This window comes from Giraffa tippelskirchi, chromosome 1 (genome assembly GCF_054371585.1).
Source record: "Giraffa tippelskirchi isolate mGirTip1 chromosome 1, T2T-mGirTip1v1.2.pri, whole genome shotgun sequence".
Classification (NCBI taxonomy): domain Eukaryota; kingdom Metazoa; phylum Chordata; class Mammalia; order Artiodactyla; family Giraffidae; genus Giraffa; species Giraffa tippelskirchi.
In genome coordinates, this window is record NC_137275.1 from 215,524,013 (window position 1) to 215,546,718 (window position 22,706).

A 22,706-nucleotide genomic window follows, 5' to 3' on the forward strand; every position below is an offset into this window, starting at 1 on the left:
AATTCCTTACTTTGTGCAGAGTACTATGCTAGAGTGAAAAAGTGACACTCCTTAGGGTTGGGATTTGTGTGTCTTAAAATCAGCTGCCTGCTCCTTCTTGCCCCTGGGGTACAAGGTGAAACAGCTGAGATTACAGCTCAGCAAAGAATGTACTTTCAGAGCAAATAATCTGCTCACTAGTTCAAGGCCTACATTTATGGAAGGGATACTTCCACCAAAATAAAGAGGCATGCCTGGAATGGTTGCTCAAAAGGACATCAAGTAGCCCTAAGTTACACTGCCTCCCAAAGTCTTAAGCAGCCTGTAAAAATCTCTCCAGAGAAGCTGAATCTATAAACCTGTTGGTGAATCGTTCACTCCTGATTCATTATTCTAAGTTCTAAAAATTATGCAATGGGTATAAGGAAGTGACATGGATTTTTATGGTACATTATATTGTGTCACGTTAAATATAGTTGTTTCCCCATCAACAACTATATTTAATGTGACATTAAATATAGATGGGGAAACAGTGGGAACAGTGGCTGACTTTATTTTTGGGGGCTCCAAAATCACTGCAGATGGTGATTGCAGCCATGAAATTAAAAGACGCTTACTCCCTGGAAGGAAAGTTATGACCAACCTAGACAGCATATTAAAAAACAGAGACATTACTTGTCAACAAAGGTCCATCTAGTCAAGACTATGGTTTTTCCAGTAGTCATGTATGGATGTGAGAGTTGGACTATAAAGAAAGCTGAGCGCCGAAGAATTGATGCTTTTGAACTGTGGTGTTGGAGAAGACTCTTGAGAGTCCCTTGGACTGCAAGGAGATCCAACCAGTTCATCCTAAAGGAAATGAGTCCTGGGTGTTCACTGGAAGGACTGATATTGAAGCTGAAACTCCAATATTTTGGCCACCTGATGCGAAGAGCTGACTCATTTGAAAAGACCCTGATGTTGGGAAAGATTGAAGGCAGGAGGAGAAGGGGACGACAGAGGATGAGATGGTTAGATGGCATCACCAACTCAATGGACATGAGTTTGGGTAAACTCCGGGAGTTGGTGATGGACAGGGAGGCCTGGCGTGCTGTGGTTCATGGGTTTGCAAAGAGTCGGACACGACTGAGCGACTGAACTGAACTGAAATATAGTTGTTAATGTTTTCCTGTTTCTTTTTAGAAAACTGAAGGTAGCAGAAAGAAAACACCTCATTTTATCATTTATTGGAGAAGAGTGATTTAAAGCCTCTTTTCTGGAAAAAATAACCCACTGTTAAAAGGTGACAAAATACATATTAGGAGTGAGGAATTATAGATCCTAACAGGGAAACAAATGAAATATTTGTCTTTAGAAGGACACTGACATTTCTAAAAGTACTGAGGTTCTTAGAAACAGTGGAAATTTTTATCTTAACCAAGGGAAAAAAAATGTGTAACAGTCTCTAACATACTGGTGACCTTTTACTGAAGTCTTGTCTCCCCAGCTTTAGTTTGTTTTGTGTCTTCATCCCAGATTAATATTCCTAAAATATCTTACCATGTGGCTACCCCACTGCCACAGACTTCTGTTTCTTTTGAGGTCTCCTGTGATTTGTAGTCTTAACAAGCTTTGTATTCTCCATTACTCACTAGAGCCTTCATTCATTAACTGATTCATTCCAATGGCCTCCTCTTCTCCACATTGGAATGCTTTCCCCCTTTTGCTTTCCATCTGTCACACACACACACCCAAAGTCTAGGTCTCACCATCTAAGATGAGCTTTTCCTAGTCCTTCCAGTCTGTATCTTTGAATTCTTTGCCACATCTTTTTTAAACACAACTTTTCTGTCAACAATTTAGTCATGTTTCCAACATGTACTGTCATTTTTTGACTAAATATATGTTAAGTTCCTTGTGGTGAGAGAACTTGCCACTAGAGGGCTTTAAAATTTGTCAGGAGACAAGAAAAATTCTTTTTAACACCCCAAAGACCAAACACATAGATCACAAGATGAAGAGAAAAAAATGTTCAGCCTCAACATTTAAGACATCTAAAAGACTTAAGGCACCATTTTCCATCTATTAGGTCAGTAGAAATAAAGAACCACAATATAGATTTGTGGGTACAACGAAATAGCCTTCTGGTGGGAATAAAACTTGCTATCACCTTCTGGAGGATAAAGTGGCGAAAAGTTTTAAAAACTATTTATATTCTTTGATCCACTAATTCCACTTTTAGGAATGCATCCTGAGGAAATAAAAGACATGCACAAAGCTGTTTGTTTAAGGTGGCCACCACAGTGTTAAAGAATAGAGCAGTAGCTGAATAAATTCTGATCCAGTTGCATAATGGAATACCACACAGTCATTAAAAACAATAAATGAAGAGCATATCTTTTTTGACTGCCCCTGGATCACTTCTAGTAGCAGCATCCTGGTTTTCCTTTGGGAAACTGATCTTCCCCTTTCAGTCTATACAGTTTGAATGGACTGAGAAACCATCAGTTTGGGTTTCCCAGAGAAACAGACTTCAGATGGAGATTTTCATGCAGAAAGTTTGTTGTTTAGTCACTAAGTCGTGTCTGACTCTTGCAACCCCATGGACTGTAGCCGGCCAGGCTCCTCTGTCCATGGGATTTTCCCCACAAGAATACAGGAGTGCATTGCCATTTCCTTCTCCAGGGGATCTTCCCAACCCAGGGATCAAACCTGCATCTCCTACATTGGCAGACAGATTTTTTGCCACTGAGCCACCTGGGAAACTTTGTTGGGGAGTGTCAGAATCAACAGCTATGGGGTGGGGGTGAGGGGAGCCAAGGACTGGAAATTAGGCAGAGAGAAGAGCTGAACTGTGAAGCAGCTGTCATTAAGGCCTCAGACAATCCCAGCCAGGAGCCTAGACTCATCCTTCAAGTGAAAGAAAGTGGAAGTGTCAGTTGCTCAGTCATGTCCAACTCTCTGTGACTCCATGGACTGTAGCCAGCCAGGATCCTCTGTTCATGGAATTCCCCATGCAAAAATACTGGAGTGGGTTGCCATTTCCTTCTCCAGGGGATCTTCCCGACCCAGGGATCGAATCTGGGGCTCCCACATTGCAGGCAGACTCTTTACCATCTGAGCCACCAGGGAAGCTGCAGCCTTGACTGCTAACTCCAGCTGAGGGGGCTGGAGTTCAGATCTTTTACATCCCACATCAGTCATTGGATGAGAGCTGACAAGGGGAGCGGTGGCTCTGGTTAAGGGCAGTTTTCAGAGTGACTCAGCTGAGAGGCATCAGCTGCTACTACTCCAAGCAGATGGGGGAACCAGTGCCTTGGTCCTAAATGGGAAGTTGGGTGGTACCCCACAGCACCCACTAGAGGTGGGGCTGACCTCACCCCACATCCTGCTCTTGGCCAGATGCAGCTAATCTGAGCATTCCAATACCACACAACCCTTGCTTTCAAATAGTGACTGGTTCAGGAGTGGACCCATGACTCAATGAGGTCAGCGAGATCCATTATGGGGATTTTTGCTGGAGCAATTAGAAAAGATGCTTTATTGCCCTTGGGTTTCCTAGGCTGGGACAATGAAAGCATGGAACTTTCTTCACTACAGGGAGTCTATTTACCATTGAAGAAAACAAGGCCAACACTCAGAAAAAGCAGAGTGAAGAGATGGGAGAATGAGAGCCTTACAGCTATTATTTGGGCTGCTGCTGCTAAGTCGCTTCAGTCGTGTCCGACTCTGTGCGACCCTATAGACGGCAGCCCACCAGGCTCCGCCGTCCCTAGGATTCTCCAGGCAAGAATACTGGAGTGGGTTGCCATTTCCTTCTCCAGTGCATGAAAGGGAAAAGTGAAAGTGAAGTCGCTCAGTCGTGTCCGACTCTTAGCGACCCCATGGACTGTAGCCTACCAGGCTCCTCCGTCCATGGGATTTTCCAGGCAAGAGTACTGGAGTGGGGTGCCATTGCCTTCTCCGATTATTTGGGCAATTAAACCCATTAAAGTCCCTGAGCTTTTCAGTTACTCAAATTAGCATGCTACCTTTTTGGATTACTCAGTTTAAGTGGGTTCTGACAAATACAATGACACACAAGAATAATAAGGAAATATTCATAATACATTAAGTGAAAAAAATCAACAAAATATTTTACATATAAGTAATGATGCCGGTTTTGTAAAACTAATTACTCTAAAAAAAGAAAATGCACCACAACAGAAACAATGGTTACAGTTAAACGACGCGATGGGAACGAGGCGAGCTGAACTGAATTTTTTTCTATGTGTTCGGCAAAGAAGTCAGGGTCTTGGATTTTATAATACTTGCCCTACTGACCCTACCAAGTCAACTGGTTGGATTCTCGTCAAAAACAGCTACAGGGTATTGTAGAAGCCTGTTTCTGAAACCTGTTTTGAGGACTTCCCTGGGGATCCAGTGATTAAGACTCCGCGCTTCCAATGCAGGGGATGCAGTTTCAGTTCCTGGTGGGGAGACTAGGATCCCACACACGAAGTGGCCTGGCCAAAAAATAAAAACTGAACCTTGTTTCCGCTCCATCGAACCGCACCCACCGTCCCTCATCTCCCGAGGATGACACCTTTTGAGGCTTAGAAGCCTTCACACCGGGTCCCTTGGTTCTCCCCCTCACTGCACACCTCGCTCCAGCCACACACAGTCCCAGTTCCGATTCCCCAGGAACGCGTCCTCGCCTTCTTCATCCCCCACGCCCCACACCCACTCCTGCTCCTCCTAGAAGGAAGCCCTAGGCGTCGACGTGGAAGTGGGCGCCCCTGTGTGGGCCCCGCGTCGCGGCTTGGGGGACAGGTGGGGACGCAGGTGCCCTCTCGGCTTAGAACGCAGGTAGGTGTCAGTCAGCTCGGGACCCCGAGGTGTCGCTTACCCGTGGTTCCGTCATCTCGGAGAGCCGCCGCGTGGCGAGGCCGGGCGCGGGGGGCGGGCGGCAGGGCGGGCACAGCGGCTTCCCCGCCCCGGGGCGGTGCCGCGCCTCCCGGCCTCAAGTCTCCCCGCCGGCCGCCCGCCCGCCCTCTCAGAGCACAGGCAGCCGCCATGTCTTCCGGGGCCAGCGTGAGCGCCTTGCAGCGCCTGGTGGAGCAGCTCAAGCTGGAGGCCGGCGTGGAGAGGATCAAGGTGAGGCCGGCGCCTGGCTTCGGGCGCGGAGACCGCCCGCTCCCGCCCCGTCCCGTCCCGCCGTCCGCGCGCCTGAGAGGAGCAGGCCGCTCCCGGGCGGAGGGCTGCGGAGCCGACCCCCGCGCTAGCCGGGGAGCCCGACGCGGAGGGCGGCCCTGAGGACGGCGCCCGGCCTGGCTCGCGCGGCCCGGCCTCTGTGGGTGGGAGTCCGCGCAGGGCCGGGCCCAGACCCCAGCGCCCGGGAGAGGCGGCGGCGTGGGGACCCGAGAGGGAGGCCGGGTCTGGGGGCGCCGGGGAGAAGCTGCTGTCTCCGCGAGAGCTGCCCGGGACCGAGCGGCCCGGGGCGGTCAAGTTTCAGTGATGTGGACAATGACTCGGGGTGCAGGACGGACGCGAGGACACCAGGAATGGGGCGACTCGCTGGTGGCCTCCCCCCCGAACTCGACTGGTGCGGGAGGATGGGGTCTAGAGCTGCGGAGGCGACTGAATGGACGGGCCTCGGTGATGGGCGGGTAGGATGCGAGGGGAGGAGGGCACTGCTCGGGTTTCTGGCCTGGTAACGGGATGGGTGCCATTCGCTACGGTAGCGGGGAGAGATGGTGCGTTCAGTTTCGGATACGTGGACTTTGAAGGGATGCCCGGGAGGTGTTTGACTGCTTTGGCCGAAGCTCAGAGAACAAAGCTGAAAGACCGTAGGGGAGTGAAAACTGAAGTTACTGGAGCATGGAACCCAGGGACCCGCTGAAAGAGATGGCTGTGAGAAGAGAAGCGAGAGAAAGCCAGGGTACGGAAGCGAGGAAGGAGGGGTTATCAAAAACTGGGGGCTTAGACAACGTGTCCAGTGTTTAGTCGCTTGATAAAAAGCCTCTGGTGTGTAGTTGTGTTTACCAGCTAGTATATAGCATTATTTGTAGAATGTTTGTGTTAATGAATGAACACTACTGTGATACTCGGTGGACCTGATATTGCCTTTACTCTGTACCACGCCCTGTTCTATATACTGACAATATGGTGATTCCTTGGGAGAAGATAAATAATTTTATTAACCAATAAATAAAATAATTTCAGAAAATGATGTGAAGATTATATACAAGATAAAGAGAGAGTTGTGGACTACAAAGGAGGCTTCAGTGACATAGAGTTGTAGAAGCCAAATTTAAATTGTGATAGGCAGACACTTTTTGAAGAAACAAAATCTGGTTTTAAAGAGGAAACTTTTTTTTTTTTTAATTTAGGAAATGAAAAGCTGTATGTTGAGGTTGAGAGGAAGGAACACACTGTATTTTTAGGTCAAGGGGGAGAAACAAGTGGAGAAGGAGCACTGGAGGGAGAGACAGGGAGTCTAAGGGTGCCTGGGATTGGAGGGGCACCTTCTGAGATAAGAAAGGAGGAAGGATATGTGTAAACATATATATTTCCAGATAGAGGCCTAAGAACTTGTATGATGACAAATGTCTTTGTGGAATAGGAGGCCAAGTTTTCTTTTAGGGCAGAAAAAAGGGGAACTAATGGAGTCACAAGAGCTGAGGATGGGCGAGAGAGCCGTGCGGGGAATGCCAAAGGGTCCCCAGCAGACACATTCATAGACACCTTGTGATTCCGAAGACCTAGCTGCTGTGAGATTGAGTGTCTTATTTTCCTCCTTCTTCTTTTTCTTTTTTTTGTCTCCAGCAGCATTTTGGCCACCCAGGCATCTGTGGTGAATGGTGGTTGATCCAAGTAGTGAGTTAGCAGGGGAGTTTTGCCAAAAAGATAGAAATCGAAGTGGAGAGCAAGGAGTCTGAGGGTCTGGCTAGAAGGAGGCTGAACCGAGAAGGAACAGAGCCAGCCTCCCCGTGATGGGCCAGATGAAAAAGGAAGAGATGTTCCCCTTGAGGTCAAAGAGCAGGTGTAGTGAGAAGGCAGGAAGCAGCGGGAGAGTTTGTGATAAGAAGGTAGGATGTTGGAGTGTGAAATTTCAGATGTGGAGCAGTGTTGGCTGTAACTGTTGGTGTTGAGGAGAAGGTTGTTTGAGGAGAGGAGCTCAGGAAACGGAAACTAGGATTGCTGGAAATGTTGAGGATGATGTTGGGGCCTGAGATGGAAAGAAAAACTGTGAGCCAGATGTCTGCCTATCCTGGGAAGTAGCTGGGGGAGGTATTCTTATCTACATTTTAAAAATAGTTACAGGTGATGAAACTAAGGCCCGGAGAAGTCAAGTGACTTGCTCAAAGTCATGCAGCTTCTTTGTGGGGTGTCCTCATGGGAGTATGGTTTAGGGTGCTTGGCAGGATTTTTCTTAGGCAGCACCTTAGGGAGTCACAACCATCCAGGGTCTCTGGTCTGCCTCATTTCTGGGCTCAGTGACAGATGGATATTCTCAGTACATCCAGAGATGTCTTCTCTTTCGCACACTTGCTAACTGGTAGATAAAGCAGAATACTGGTTTTGTAGCGTATGATGCGGAGAAGGCAATGGCACCCCATCCAGTACTCTTGCCTGGAAAATCCCATGGATGAAGGAGCCTGGTGGGCTGCAGTCCCTGGGGTCGCTAAGAGTCGGACACGACTGAGCGACTTCACTTTCACTTTTCACTTTCATGCATTGGAGAAGGAAATGGCAACCCACTCCAGTGTTCTTGCCTGGAGAATCCCAGGGATGGCGGAGCCTGGTGGGCTGCTGTCTGTGGGGTTGCACAGAGTTGGACACGACTGAAGCGACTTAGCAGCAGCAGCAGCAGCAGCATGTGATGGAAGGCACCCCTTTCCATTGATTGGAATGCTCAGTATCCCTCCAACGACCCTTACTTGCGTTGGAGAAGTCTCTCAGAAGTTGATTGATCAGCCTGGACTCAAACCAAGAAAAGGAATATGATTTGAGTGGGGATTAGCCCACTTCCACTGAGAGGATACAACTTCTAAGGGTTGGGCTTACATTCTCTCAGTCCAGAGTCTCTGCCCCTTGAAAGTGCAAGAGAAATATCGACCACTTAATTCTTCTCTTATTTTCTTTGCATATCCTCCACCTTAACTTTTTGACCATATTCTTTAGGCTAGCGTCCAGTTAGTCCCATTTTTCTGGGGGTCCTAGGAGATAGTCTCTTTCCACCTATCATGTGTGGAGTTCTGCTGTTCCCTCTGAAGGAGACATAATTAGCATGAGCATATTGGTTCCAGATTTCTTTTGAATTAATAACTTATGAGAGTCCCTTGGACAGCAAGGAAATCAAACCAGTCAGTCCTAAAGGAAATCTACCCTGAATATTCATTGGAAACAGCAAGGAAATCAAACCAGTCAGTCCTAAAGGAAATCTACCCTGAATATTCATTGGAAGGATTGATACTGAAATTCCATTATTTTGGCCACTTGATGCAAAGAGCTGACTCATTGGAAAAGTGCTTTATGTACGTTAACTCATTTAATTATTACATCAACTCACTGAGGTAGGCACTATTGCAAATACATTTCCCAGATGAGAAAACAGAAGAGAAGAAATGTGCCCAGAGGCTCACTCTTGACCAGTAAGCTGTTCTGCTTCAAAAGCATGATGGAGGAACCTCATCACTTGCTTTGAGCAGACTGGATAAGGCTCCACCAAGCCTTGTAAATATTAAAACAGTTTGTTCACATGGCAAATCTGGATATATCAATGCATGGTTTATAAGTGAAAATGTGTAAAGGGCACACTAGGATAAACTACTTCTTTATACTTTCGGTCTCAAAACCAAGATTCTATATGGGTGAAAAATATGTTTTATCTTTCCTTGGTTGAATAAGCCACTAAAACAAAAAGGCCCTAAATCAAAGTTCATAGAAGTTGTAACTTTTCCTCTTTGGAGTTCAATTATTAGAACTTGCAGCAAAAAGAGACTCTTGGAGTTGTAGAAAGTGTGATGTTTATCAGGTTGTACGATCATTTTTCAGTTTCAAGTGACTGCTGGGTGGATCTGGCTGTGAGCAGCATGTCAAGAGCTCTTGTCCCTTTGTTTCAGGTCTCTCAGGCGGCTTCAGAGCTTCAGCAATACTGCATGCAGAATGCCTGCAAGGATGCCCTGCTGGTAGGTGTTCCAGCTGGAAGCAATCCCTTTCGGGAGCCCAGATCCTGTGCTTTACTCTGAAGACTGGTGAGTAATGATACCCCAGGCTCTCTTGGGGCCATGGGATTATCCTGGGGCTTCCCAAAGGACTTGGGCAACTGAGTTTTACATTTCTACTGTTCTTGAGGGAATTAAAATAAATCCCAGCAAAATGCACAACTTTACCTGAAGGGTGCCTCTAATCTGCCTGCTTGTGGAATACATCTAATTAGGAGAGCCTCAATCCCCTTGTACTAACTCACCAGATGATAATATCCTTATGTACTTGAGCTTTTGAACTGAATTGGCCAATAGTAATTTCTTGTCCTTAATACCATCTTCTCTGTCCTTACACCAACCTGGAGTTGTGATGTTGCTTGGTGCTGTCAACTGACTTGTTGCTCTTGGGACTAAGGACTGTGCAGAGGAGACTCATTCTTGCCACCAGCTGTGATTTCTTTCCTAGAGGCTTTCAGAATGTATTTCTGTGTATTAATGGAGGAACAAATGTAGTAACTGGGGGAAGTGTGAGTAGGGTTAAAAGAGCCTTAAAATTGTATTCTTGAAATGAAAACATCTCTTTAAAGGGTAGCCTACATTTCCTTGGTTCTATTGTGTTGTATGGGGTCTCAATTCATATTTTCACTTTTTTTTTAAGAGGTCAGGGCATAAATTATTAGTCTTTTGGGGCCAGTATATTTCAAGTTACATATTCTCAGGAGTGTTTATGGGTTCTCCAGGTGGCTCAGTGGTAAAGAATCCGTCTGCCAATGCAGGAGATGCAGTTTCGATCCCTGATCTGGGAAGACCCCCTGGAGTAGGAAATAGCAACCGCTCCAGTATTCTTGCCTGGAAAATTCCATGAACAGACAGAGGAGCCTGGCAGGCTACAGTCCATGGACTCGCAAAGAGTCAGACACAGCTGAGTGACTGAACACACACACATACACAAGGGGTGTTTATACAGGAAGTACTCATCTTAGATCTTTTTCCATATACTTGAAAAGGAAATTATTCACATTAACAAGAAGGAAGTAATAATACCATTAGGTACTATTGTATCTTTTAATGGAAAATGTCTGCATTTATGATATTAAAATAATAGTCTTATGTTGGCATAGCATTTGTCTTTTTACAAAGCAGTTTCATGGGTGTTACTGATTCAATAGTGTGGTTTGGATTTTCTGATATTAACCTGTTACTTTCTACTTTGAGAACCCTAAAATGACCTATGAAATAATGACTAGTTAATTTTATGTATAAATCTTAGTAAGTGAAAACCTACCAAATTTTCTTTACAGTAGAGAAGAAGTTTGCTGAAGAATGCTTTCAAGCACAAACTGATGAATGACTGCCTCCAAATTTCAAGAAAACACTTCTCTAGCCACATGACTTCTAGATATTTCACAGGACTTTTCCTGTGACCTGGTCCTTTAGCCAACATTCTACAGAAATTGATGTTTCTACTCAAATAAGGAAACTGGGTGAAGGTGTAGAGTTTAAATAATAATAGCCTGATTCTTTGTTGAAGTGCTTTATACTTAAACAAAAACCTTACCACCAAATATACCAAAATACACTTCTTTTATTAAGTGAATTACTAGTGTTTCTATGCCTGGAATGTTATGTATGTTTTATTTACTAGATGTTTACATTTTGGGAAGGAAAACAGTATTCTTTGTTAAAAAATTGAATATTTGTAACTTGCTGTTCCCAACTAAGATCTTTCTACCATAACAAAATTTGTTCTTTTCTCATGAATTTATAATTTCTAAATGAAGACAGGCAGATATAAAATTGGGGGAAGAATGGACTTTTTTAATCAAATGATGTCTTGATTTTTCTAAATGAGGAGATTGTTTTATTTTCAACACTAAGCATGGGATCTGTTTCTTAGCAACCCTGTTTGAAAAGGTGAATGTTGTTTTCTGTATGAGACTGCCCCATCCTGTATATGAAGCAGATTTATCTTCGTCTTCTTAAGTTCCTCTACTTTAGAGGAGTGGTTTTACTTTAAAAAAAATACTAAATTATTTCATATTTAAATGTGATCTACAGAGCATTGCAAATTATTTTTAAAAAGTAATGTGAAATATGACAACCTAAATGAATTTTTAATATCACAGGTGTATTATTTTGATGATGTGCCTTTGATTTAATTTGGGACACTTAAAAGAATACTTTATTTGTATTTGTTTTAATCTTTGAAGAACTTGGAAATAAATTCTGCTTAATTTCTACTAATGACAGCAACATTTTATGTCTTTTTGTTTTAAGGCTTCATAGATTTTGTTTGCTTGGGTGATTGAGTGCTGAAAGTGGGAAGTGAAATTTTTGTTTACAAGTCCTTGTAGAATTTTGTGAAAGATAGGTATAATATGCAGAAATATCTCAATTACTGGCAACATTTGCTCTTTGAGATAGCTATATATTCTTGTTGTTCACTTGCTAAGTCGTGTCCAACTCTGGAACCCCATGGACTGCACCATGGCCTGGCTTCCTTGTTCTTCACTATCTCCTAAGTTTGCTCAGATTCATGTCTATTGAGTCAGTGATGCCATCCAACCATCTTATCCTCTGTCATCCCCTTCTCCTCCTGCCTTCAATCTTTCCCAGCATCAGGGTCTTTTCTAATGAGTCGGCTGTTTGAATCGGGTGGCTAAAGTATTGGAGTTTCAGCTTCAGTATCAGTCCTTCCAATGAATACTCAGCATTGATTTCCTTTAGGACTGACTGGTTTAATCTCCTTGCTGTCCAAGGGACTTTCAAGAGTCTTCTCCAGCACCACAATTTGAAGGCTTCAGTTTTTCAGCACTCAGCCTTCATTATGGTCCAGCTCTCACATCGATTCTGGAAAAACCATAGCTTTGACTATGTGGACCTTTGTCAGCAAAGTGATGTCTTTGTTTTTTAATACACTATCTAGCTATGTATAAATCCATAAATGGACTTATCCATAGATAAATGGAGATGTCTTTGAACATAAGTAATGTTAACAGTAGAGGATGTAGAAGTCATTAGTTGGAACTCCTTTAACTTCCAGCCACTAAACTTCCAAATCTAAGTGATCTAAATCCCTTCTGTTTAATCAAAATTCAGATGTCCCTTTTCTCACCCACTTATTCATTCTGTGGATCTGTTTCATCTTCTCTGAAGTGTCATATTATCAGTTGTCCTTTCTTTCCTGTATCTTCAACTTCTCTGTTGGATTCTTTTTATTAGCATTTAAACATTTTCTCTTCTCCATCTTAACAACAATAAGCATTTAGAAAAAGTCTCCATTAAAAACACTTTTTCAGTTATAAAAGATGAGTAAGCCTTAGAGATCTACTGTTCAGCACAGTGCCTATAGTTAAGAGTGCTGTACTATATACCTTAAATGTTGTTAAGAGGGTAAATTTTATGTTAATTGTTCTTATCACAAAAATAATAAGGCATGAGGAAACTTTTGGAAGTGATGGGTAAGTTTATGGCATAGATTGTGTTAGTGGTTTCATAGGTATATACTTATCTCCAAACTCATTAAGTTGTCTACATTAATTATGTACAGCTTTTGATGTGTCAAAAAAGAAACAAAACACCTCTTGATTTCACTTTCCCTTTGGCAAAAACTTGGTAAGATTGTACAAGAAAAATATAGACATCTCACGTATGAATATAGTTGTGTCTTAAATATAAGCAAATCTAGTTCAGTAGTTTATCAAGAGAGAAGATACAACCTGACAAAGCTAGTTCAACACAAGCGAAGCACTGTTATTCGTTACCTGAAGGGTTTAAAGAATTTATGCCAGCAAGTCATTTGATAAAATTCAGTAGCTGTTCTGAATAAAAACAAAGTGAATTCGTGAAATGAGAAAGAAATTAAAGATGATAAAGACAGTTTATTAAAACCAACAGTAAATTTCATATTACAGAGTGAAATGTGGGAGCATTCAGTATATTAGGAACAATCAAGATACTTTTTTTATCACCACTATTATTCAGCATTACTTTGGAAGTCTTAGCTAATGCAGTAAGATGAAAAAAAATGAAATGGTGTAAACATTTAAGAAGAAATAATATCTGTATTTATGGGTTATATAATTTTACACTTTGAAAACTCAAGAGTTTAGTAAAAAGAATACTTGAATTTGTAATACAGTTTAGGAGAGTGGCTAGATACAAAGTATATATAAAAAAATAAAAAGTATTTTCTACACAGACAATAGTTAAAAATGGAAATGGGCACATCTTTGTAAACCAACTATAATTTTAAAAGTAGAAATGGAAACTATATCCCATTTCTACTTTAATGACAAAGCTATAAAAAAATACTTGAGAATACATTTAACAAAAGTGCAAGAATCAAATTACAAATGTTTATAGAACGGAATCTAAAATTTCAGGATTATTGGACAATGTCATTAAAATGCAATCTTACTAAAATTTATATAGATTTATTGGAATTCCTTTTTTATTTTTTAAGGGAAGCTGGTTAAAATAACTGAAAGTTTATATGGAAAATCAAGTGTCCAAGAATAGCTTTTAAAACTCTGTGTGTGTGTGAGTGTGTATAAAAATGGGAGGATAAAACTTGCCTTACCAGGTACTAACTTACTTTGAAACTGCTGAATCAAAATGATATGACTTAAAAAAAAACAAATTCAAAATAAACGATATTATTGTGGTCCTAGGAATAGACAAATAGATGATTGAATTGATCATAATAATACAGAAGTAGGCCTGACTTTTTTTTTTTTCCTATTCAAGGGAAAGCATAATTAAACAAATGGTGCTGGTGTTACTGGCTGTCCATTCAGAAGGAAATAAAACTGGGCCTGTATTATACTCTGTAAAAAAAATGCCATGTAGGTTAAAGAAAGGTGATACAAAGGCATCAGAAGAAAAGTTTGAATAGTTGTGTAACTTCAGGGTAAAAGAGGGCTTCCTTAAAAAAAACAAGAAACCCAGAAATCAAAAAAGAGAAGAGGTGTATACTTGATCAAATTAAATTTAAACACTTTAAATCAAGCGATTTAAATAGGTAAGTATGAAATTTAAAATCCTTGTACGGTAAAAACAGTAAACCAAATAAAAAAGCAAAAGCAGAAGACATGTTTTTTTCAGCTTTCATTTTGGACTGCTACAGTTTGCGCTCCCCATCCCCACCAACCCAGGTTACTCCGACTTACTATAATTGTTGGATTGTTTGCTTTAGGGCAGGCTTATTATTTGGGGAGAAAAACCAGGCCCTTCCTGTGAGAGGCAAAGAGTGGGACACCCTGGTATTTATGCCCAGTTGCATGCTGAGTCTCAGTGACAAGGGAAGGAGTATCTTACCTCCGTCTACAATTGCAAGGGGCAGCTGATGTTCTGATGAGTCCTACAAAGTTTGGGCTGGGCCTGGGAACTTGGGAGGTAAAGCCACTCAAAGGTCCTCAGAGGTGAGCATCACAACTACCAGTCTTAGATCTAAGTTTGGGCAAGTAACTCCCCTTCAAACAACAACAAAAAAACCTCGGGGAAATGCTCTTGGAGAAAGAATGCAAGTTTCCATGGTAAGAAACTGGGAAGTTGGGACTATTCTATTCTAAATAATTTCATGTGATCTGGTGCTTGGGAGAGGACTTTGGAGGCTGGACTGACACTTGTAAGCCCCTAACAAGGGCCTTTCCAGACCCTTCAGGCTTCTATGGACCAACCCAACTGCTTCAGTCGGTGCTGAACCAGAGCTCATTTACTTTATTCTCTATTCCTAGGGTACCAATACAAGACCTGCTTCTCAATAATACTTCTGATAACGGGCTTCCCAGGTGGCGCAGTGGTGAAGAATCCACCTGCCACTGCTGGAGACTCGGGTTAGATCCCTGGGTCAGGAAGATTCCCTGAAGAAGGAAATGGCCACCTGTTCCAGTAATCTTGCCTCTGATGGGCAACAGCACAAGAGGCTGCTCCAGGCCCAGGCAGAGCGAATGTGTCCTTAAACACCAAGCATCACTGAGAAATGCAGTCAGAAGGGCTCAGGCGCTTTCACTGCGTTTGATAGCTTGGCCTAAGCTTGCCTCAGTCTAGGGCGTTGAAGAAACTCCTTTCCTCTGCAAGCTGATTAAAGATGGGATCAAGGAGATCTGCAAGCTGGGAAGACAGCCTTACCTTGGTTTAGCAGCAAACCTGCTGAAACTTTAAGACAGTACAATAGAAATTCTAATAAAATTTCCAGAAATAGTTTCTCTTTGAAGTCTCCACCCTCCACATACTCAAGCAAAACCAAACATCCTATATATAAATAAAAGTGTAGTAGAAGAGTAAGAGAGTTGATGTAAAGTCGAGTCTGTTTCAAAAAGGAGGACATGATTAACAGTATCAAACACTGAAGAGAAATCAAGTGAAGTGATGTCTGAATGTCCATTGGATCTAAGAAGATAGAAGTCAGTTTTGGTAGTAACAGGGTGACCATTTCAGAAGCCAGGAAAGAGACAGGAAGAGCATGCCTATGGTCTTCAACCATTTTTGCTAAAATAATGTTCAAAATCCATGTACCTCCATTTTGCTGGTGGTGGTGGCTTAGTCGCTAAGTCATGTCCAACTCTTGGTGACCCCATGGACTGTAGCCTGCCAGGCTCCTCTATCCATAGGATTTCCCAGGCCAGAAAACTCGAGTGGGTTGCCATTTCCTTCTCCAGGTATCTACTCAACCCAGGGATTGAACCCACTTTGCTAGTATAGCTGGTGGATTCTTTACCACTGAGCCACCAGAGATTCCCATACCTCCGTTTTAGAGACATATAAAAGTTTCATTAGAACTCTGAGTAGCTGTAAAGAATAAAATTTTATTAGAAATATTGACATTTTAAAATAAAATTAAAACATCTTTTAAATGTACTCAGTGGAATATAATTACTACAGTAATTAGAAACCTACAATCATCCATTTAAAAATATACCAACTATCCTCTCCAGCTGTACAGGAAAGCATTCTTTCTCTCATATACTGACACTTGATATTATGAATTCTCAAAAATTTTGCTGATCTGATAGGTGAAAAAATAGTAACTTATTGTTTTAATATGCATTTGCCTGATAAATAATGAAGTTACATACGGTTTCAAATACGTTCCCGGCTATTTTTGTTTCTTCCATGAAATATCTATTCAAATTTTGCCCAATTTTCTATTACGTTGTCTTTTGCCTATCAATTTGTAGGAATTAGTTGTGTATTAGGAATGTAAGCCCTTTTGCTATCTTGAGAGTAGCAAATGTTTTCTCTTAGTGATTTGTTTGAATATTTCATTTGTGAAGACAACATTTTGATTGGAAGTTCTCTAACTTCAATTTTGCCCTAGGTTTTAAGTTGGTGGCAGAGGGTGGACTGTGGTGATCTTCACTTCTGAGCTCAGAGGGTCAGACTGAGATGGAAGCTCCTTTCAAAGACTTGCTGGAGGCAGCGGGCCTTTGAGGAGACAGCAAAATAACCCTTTGATTATATATCCAGTAAGGTTTTCTGCCTCTTTAAAAAAAGGGCTCAAGATATTTAGGTGAACTGGGGAGATATTTGGATCTTATAACAATATTTTGCTAATTAGAATACTTACAAAGATAAACTATAAAGTAAAATATATATTATGAAAATTTAATATAGGAACATCAAGAACATCTAAGAACAATTGCATTTTCTTTGATATGTGATCAAATCTAAATAATTTTATTACTGGTTTATCATAAAAAACAATGAAATGTGGCATGCAACACTATTCTTTCTTTCAAAAAAACCTCAGACGAGTTTGTCCGTCAAGTCTACCAGGGACTTTTTCATACACAAGACGTTGCTTTTTGAATTGTGGTAGTCGTAAGCACGTGAAATCTGTTAAAAGGAAAAAAAAGAAAGCCGTTTTATTTCTGATAATAGTAAGTGTAGCTATTTTTTTCTCAAATGCTCAGGTGGATCTTGTCTCTTTCTCATCTATTTACAGTTTTGAAATTTCCAAACTGAGATAAAATAGTGACTATTAAAAATTAAATTTTTAGCATAAATGTGCCTATTCTTAAAGGCCATGTAAGATACATGTATGTGTACGTTCATGCCTTGCACAAACAATTAAATCTCCCTGGATTTAAGACTCTTGCTTTTAAGTTTTTCTTCATTAAGTCTGTTTCTTAGTACGTATCTGTAATGTTGAGGAATTTATCCTGAGCTCTGATCATGTATAGACTCACATTTCATGACTGTGTTAGATATGACACAATTTGAAATATTCTAGATTTGGATACTTACAGAGGTTGATTGATTAATAAAAAGAGAGGCTAAAACATTTAGAATGGTAGTAATTACTCCCAGCAATATAATCTCATAATTGCAAATGCTGGATACTTTTTGAGCAAATTTTAAAGGCAATGCAGTAGATAAGTATTATCACAGAGACCACAAATATGCATTCAAGACAAATGGAAAAATTATCTTGATGTTATACCAATAGCTCTGGACAAATTTATGTCAGCACTTGACAGAGTATAAATAAAGAATACAATAAATTAATTTCATTTGAATGTAGATATGAAAATCAAATAATAAATAGTAACCATATCCAATACCATATTTTAAAAAATCATTCCTTAAAAGCCAATTAGGTTTATCAGACAAATGACATAAATGATTATTAGTATACCTGTAAATGTTGATTGATATTAATATCAAGAAAGAAAACATTTTGATTTTCAAACTTTCAAAAAAAGTTTGAATAAAATTCAGCAGTTATTTCTTGCAGAAGTTCTTACAAAACTAGGGAAAGAATATTTCCCCTTAAAATCAGGAAAGAACAAATTATGACTATTTATGGCACCAAATCTAAATTTTGGGAATCCTAGAACTTACATGGTTTGGGGATTCTTTTTTAATAAAACAAGGAATTTAAGATTCTTTGGCACTCTGGCCTCACAAAATGGTCTATGCAAAAGAAGAGTTTTGAAATTTCCAGCTTCTCCTTTCTTTTTGTTTTTTTCCCATCATAGTAAGGCCATCTTGTATAGCCATCAGAACTTAATATTTTGTTTTAAATGCTCAGACCAATGCAATAAGAAATATACAAAAAGTATAATAACCAAAAATGGGAAAATAAAATTGTCCTTTTAAAAACTGATATGATTAAATGTTCAAAAATGTCAATTGGAAAACAGAGCCAATGGTAGTATCTATTTAATAGGACTAACAATTAAATAATCCACATAAAGGGAATGTAATAAGCTTTTAATAAATATTAGCTCATTAAATATCCCAGCTTGACAAAGAGGCTACTTTTCTAATTGGCTAATTTCTTTACTTAATTTTTGTTACTTTTAGCCTTCTGCTTGACTTAGATTTGTTCTGTGTTTTTAGTTTTTATTTTTTTTAATTTATTTATTTTTTATTGAAGGATAATTGCTTTACAGAATTTTGCTGTTTTCTGTCAAACCTCAACATGAATCAGCCATAACTTCTTCAGTTAAATGCTTAGTTCATCTAAAGCTACAAGATTTTGACATAATTTCTTTGCATTTATTTTCCTAAAAGTCTATAATTAGAATTTTGATTTTTTTGATGCCAAAGTTACTGAAGATTCTTAAGTGTAGTAATTAAAACAATTTTTTTTTTAATTTGGAGATGATTCTATCTTAAAATTACTTTAGAGAGTAGTTTTATCAACTATTGAATCATGTTACCTGTTAATGAGTTGTTGTCTCCTGAGTTAGATGAAGACTCAAAGTGCCTTTTCTGTCTTAAACATTTTCCAGCTCTTTGGTAGAAATTAAGACTGTTGAATTCTTTTTGATTTACATTAGAATCAGAAGCACAGGATAAATCCAAACTGGGGACAGATGGTAATTCTTCCCAGAAAGTCTTTTCAGTCCCAGCATTTGAACTTTCACAGATGAAGCCTTCTAACTCATCCGACTGATATTTTTGCTGATTAATGAATAAGTTATCTTTCTGAGAGTCCCGTTTGTCACGTGTACTCTGCTCTGCATCACACTGTAAGTTGAATGAATGATTCTGTTGTTCCCATACATTTCTCTTAAAGTTCCAACGAAGAGGAGGTTGAGAACCCTCAAGTGAAAAGACAGGAGTTGACAATTCCTTTTTTGTAGGTCCTTTTTTTTCATGTGTTCCCTTTTTCTTATAATTTATAAAGTGAGGGGTAACTCTCTTCTGAGTGTCAATTGGTGATGTTATAGTTAAATAATTCATTTCTGTTAGACCCAAAGAAAAGACATCTGACTCTGAATCATTCTGGTTCAGAAAAGAATTACCAGACACATTACTTGCTTCTATATTAGTCAGAAAAGAATTATTCCGTACCATGTTAGGGTTACAACTAAACTCTTTCCAATGGCTGGTCTGATTGTAAGAACTCACAGATGGTAAAATGCCTGGCATTTCTTTTAATTCCATAAGGGAAGAGTTATAATTTGAAGCGCTGTTGGTGTCTTCATGTACTCTCTCTCCTAAGTCTGAATATTGATAGTTATTATGTTCTTGAATGACAGAATCTGAAGAGCCAGAAGCTGAACTCTGAGAAGTAAAGGTTCCAGTCTGATCCCAGTTTTCCCGAGGTGATGAAATTTGAGGTGATTTTGTTATGGAAGGACTAATCTTGAATAAGGAAGTGATGCCACAAAAATGCTAAAAAATTTATAAAGTTAATTAATATTAATAAATATGCAACATAAAAATCCATCAAATAAATATAAATAATGATGCTTAACTATATGGAAATAAGGAAAACTATAAATAAGTAGTCCATTCAAAGATATTATATTGATCTATGAGAACAGAACATAATTTGGCTCCCATTAAAAGAAAAACTTATTGTAATTTGCATCTATTTCCTAATCACTTAAGATAGAATTTTTAGTTACACAGGTTATCCATGAATATCATTTCCTTCATAAAAATTAAAGAGACTTACTGATAGGTCTAAAATTCTCTTTAACTGTTACTATAATAGAGGAATCAGAACTGTTTGGAAGAGATGATGTAAACACGTTAGAGTATGTAATTGAATATCTGTGGGCATAATAACACTTCAAAATGATCTGAAATGTGATAAACGATTTATACAGAATTATAGCTTTAAAATATATAATGTAATTGACAACCAGTGAGAATTCTATATGAAATTTAGCTTAAGTAAATTATTTCTTCACCCTTTGAAGTGCAAAAGAAACTTGGACACCTTCATTTTGAAAACCATTATGGTGAAAATACATACTCAAATGCAAAGGAAATAGACTCATAGAAGAATATGGATTTCAAATAACTAACCTTTAACACTTTTTCTGGAACTTCAGGTAGGAGTTCCTGAAGTTGACAAAAAGTTGCTAACAATATCCAGTTCAGTGAAGGTCCTTTATTTAACATGAGCTGAGCCACCAATGGAGTAATACTTGGAAAATCAAGTAAGTACATTTCTTCCTAGAAAAAGTTTAAGGAATATTCAGAAGTGGTCTTTTTACTCTGCTCACTCCAGCAGATTAAAATTGATTTCATTGCACCTACCACTCAATTTGAGATGCTTGGGGAAAAGAATATGGCCAGGAGGTAAAGAAATTTGCCTGTCAGTAAAGATTCTAACACCCAGAATTGGGAAGGATCTTAAAGTTCATTCAGTCTAACCACTCATCCAAAGTGATTCATTACAGTTCATATCCTTCAAATGACAATTGTTATCTAATGATAGCTCTTCTAATGAGAAGCATTTTAGGGGACTGACTTCATTATATAGCTTAAGATTTTTTCAGCTCTCTCTTTGTAGACCGTATGCCATCATAGTTTGGTTAAGGTAAACCACGTGTATGATGTCTAACAGATGTTATAATTTCAGAAAAGGCTTATTGTGAAGAGTATAGGAACAACTTCTATCTAAGTCTAAAAGTATATGTTTTCAGAAAGATCTTATAAATGTCTAGAAATATAGCAGCCACATTTATTACTAAATTCCTTTTTTTTTTCTGGGTTACATTGACTTTTTGCACCTTCTTTGATTTTATCAAATGACAGACATATTAGTAGATTGGACATGGCTTGGTAGGAAGGAAATTACATATACATACACACAAACATGTTCTAATCATACCCATACTTGCGGATAGTACTATATTCTGTTTATGCAAATAAAAGTCCTATGATTTAATATATATGAATATTTTATTTGTTTTATAATTTTATTTTTTGAGTAGGTAAAATAGTCACACGGTTCAAAATTCAAAAGGGCTAAGAGGTATATAGTAAAAAGTCCCATTCCTACTCCACTACCTCAGTTTTCTCTAGAGATAATCAATGATATCATTTTGTGGTATCTTTCCAGAAATATTTTATTTATTTATAAATGAATACATATAAATATTAATTTCCCCCTTTCTTACACAAATGGTAGTGTACTGGATGCTCTGCACTGCAACTTTTACATTTCATTTAATATATTTTGAAAGTCATTCCATGTTAGTACATAATGATCTCCATCCTCTTTCCATGATTTTAGGATTTGAATATATTTAAAAATAAGGTAACAGAAACACTAGGTTGGTATGAGAACCTAGAAATATTTATGCTTAAGCAAAAGGAATTTCTAAAAATTAACTACCTAATCTTATAACTATTTCATAACTCTACTTTCACTTTGAATTACATAATTGAATTAGTGACAAATCATGGAATGATAGAATTGTGCAATTCTCATATCTACTATTCTTGAATGTTTAAATGAAAGAATTAGAAAAATTATCTTCTTAAAATATTAGACATTGAAGCCATTAGGTCACCCTATAACAAGTTCATTTTGAAAGTTCATGAAATAAGATCCCATTAAAATAGCTCTATGAAGTTGAAAAATACTCATAATTTTGGAATTGTCTAAGTAAATGTTGCGCATTATGGCATTATGGCATACTGTTACATATGCTCATGCAAGCATGATAGAACAAGAAAATGCTACCAGAAAGAGAATTCAAGTACATATATTTATATTTGCTCTGCAAATCTCTAATTTACATGTTAGGAAATAAACCTTAGATGGTGCAACTTTAAGCCAGGACTTATCCAACCATTCATGAGGATCTCTCTTTGAGGTCATTAAATTGTGGTCAGCAATTTGTCGAATCATCAGTGCAGTCTCTTCCACTCCTGGGGCAATTATAAGCTAAAATATATTTTTTATGTTAGATTACAGGGAATACTAGGAAGCAAAATATATCATTCAAAACTTGTTTACAATTTGAAGAAACAAAACCCCAGTAGATTCTAATATTTGAACACTATTTTGGACTATAAAGAAAGCTGAGTGCCGAAGAATTGATGCTTTTGAATGTGGTGTTGGAGAAGACTCTTGAGAGTCCCTTGGATGGCAAGGGGATCCAACCAGTCCATCCTAAAGGAGATCAGTCCTGAATATTCATTGGAAGGACTGATGTTGAAGCTGAAACTCCAACACTTTGGCCACCTGATGCGAAGAGCTGACTCATTTGAAAAGACCCTGATGCTGGGAAAGATTGAAGGCAGGAGGAGAAGGGGACAACAGGATGAGATGGTTGGATGGCATCACCAACTCAA

At 39.4% G+C, this 22,706-nt stretch overlaps 3 protein-coding genes across 11 annotated transcripts in view; 1 reads left to right on the forward strand and 2 right to left on the reverse strand.

Annotated features, from left to right (window-relative positions):
- The window catches only part of LOC145540264 (uncharacterized), a 10,023-nt gene extending 4,553 nt beyond the window's left edge, over nt 1–5,470 (reverse strand). The window contains exons 1-2 of one of the 3 annotated variants that reach the window (XM_081574484.1): nt 4,847–5,470; nt 3,991–4,463 (exon numbers count right to left, since the gene is read on the reverse strand). In XM_081574484.1, the coding sequence (XP_081430610.1) occupies nt 4,291–4,463; nt 4,847–5,015 (342 nt within the window). In that variant the 5' untranslated portion in view covers nt 5,016–5,470 and the 3' untranslated portion in view covers nt 3,991–4,290. Of the gene's footprint in view, nt 1–3,990; nt 4,464–4,846 lie in introns of those variants that run through there. The other 2 variants (XR_014078239.1, XM_081574489.1) reach the window with 2 other exon arrangements.
- On the forward strand, nt 4,991–15,437 carry GNG10 (G protein subunit gamma 10). Of its 3 annotated transcripts, none has more exons than XM_081574529.1 (3): nt 4,991–5,094; nt 9,066–9,197; nt 14,888–15,437. In XM_081574529.1, the coding sequence occupies exons 1-2, from the start codon at nt 5,014–5,016 to the stop codon at nt 9,189–9,191; spliced, it is 207 nt and encodes a 68-aa protein (XP_081430655.1). In that variant the 5' UTR covers nt 4,991–5,013; the 3' UTR covers nt 9,192–9,197; nt 14,888–15,437. The 3 variants fall into 3 exon arrangements, with proteins under 3 accessions (XP_081430655.1, XP_081430647.1, XP_081430666.1); XM_081574521.1 differs by lacking the exon at nt 14,888–15,437 and adding an exon at nt 10,451–11,393; XM_081574540.1 differs by lacking the exon at nt 14,888–15,437 and adding an exon at nt 10,454–11,393.
- Nucleotides 15,438–16,796: 1,359 nt separating this feature from the next.
- Nucleotides 16,797–22,706, reverse strand: part of SHOC1 (shortage in chiasmata 1) — an 83,117-nt gene continuing 77,207 nt past the window's right edge. For all 5 annotated transcript variants that reach the window (XM_081574430.1, XM_081574437.1, XM_081574429.1 and 2 more), the window contains 4 exons: nt 22,165–22,296; nt 20,424–20,573; nt 18,821–19,781; nt 16,797–16,988 (listed from right to left, as the gene is read on the reverse strand). In XM_081574430.1, the coding sequence (XP_081430556.1) occupies nt 16,888–16,988; nt 18,821–19,781; nt 20,424–20,573; nt 22,165–22,296 (1,344 nt within the window). In that variant the 3' untranslated portion in view covers nt 16,797–16,887. The remainder of the gene's footprint in view (nt 16,989–18,820; nt 19,782–20,423; nt 20,574–22,164; nt 22,297–22,706) is intronic.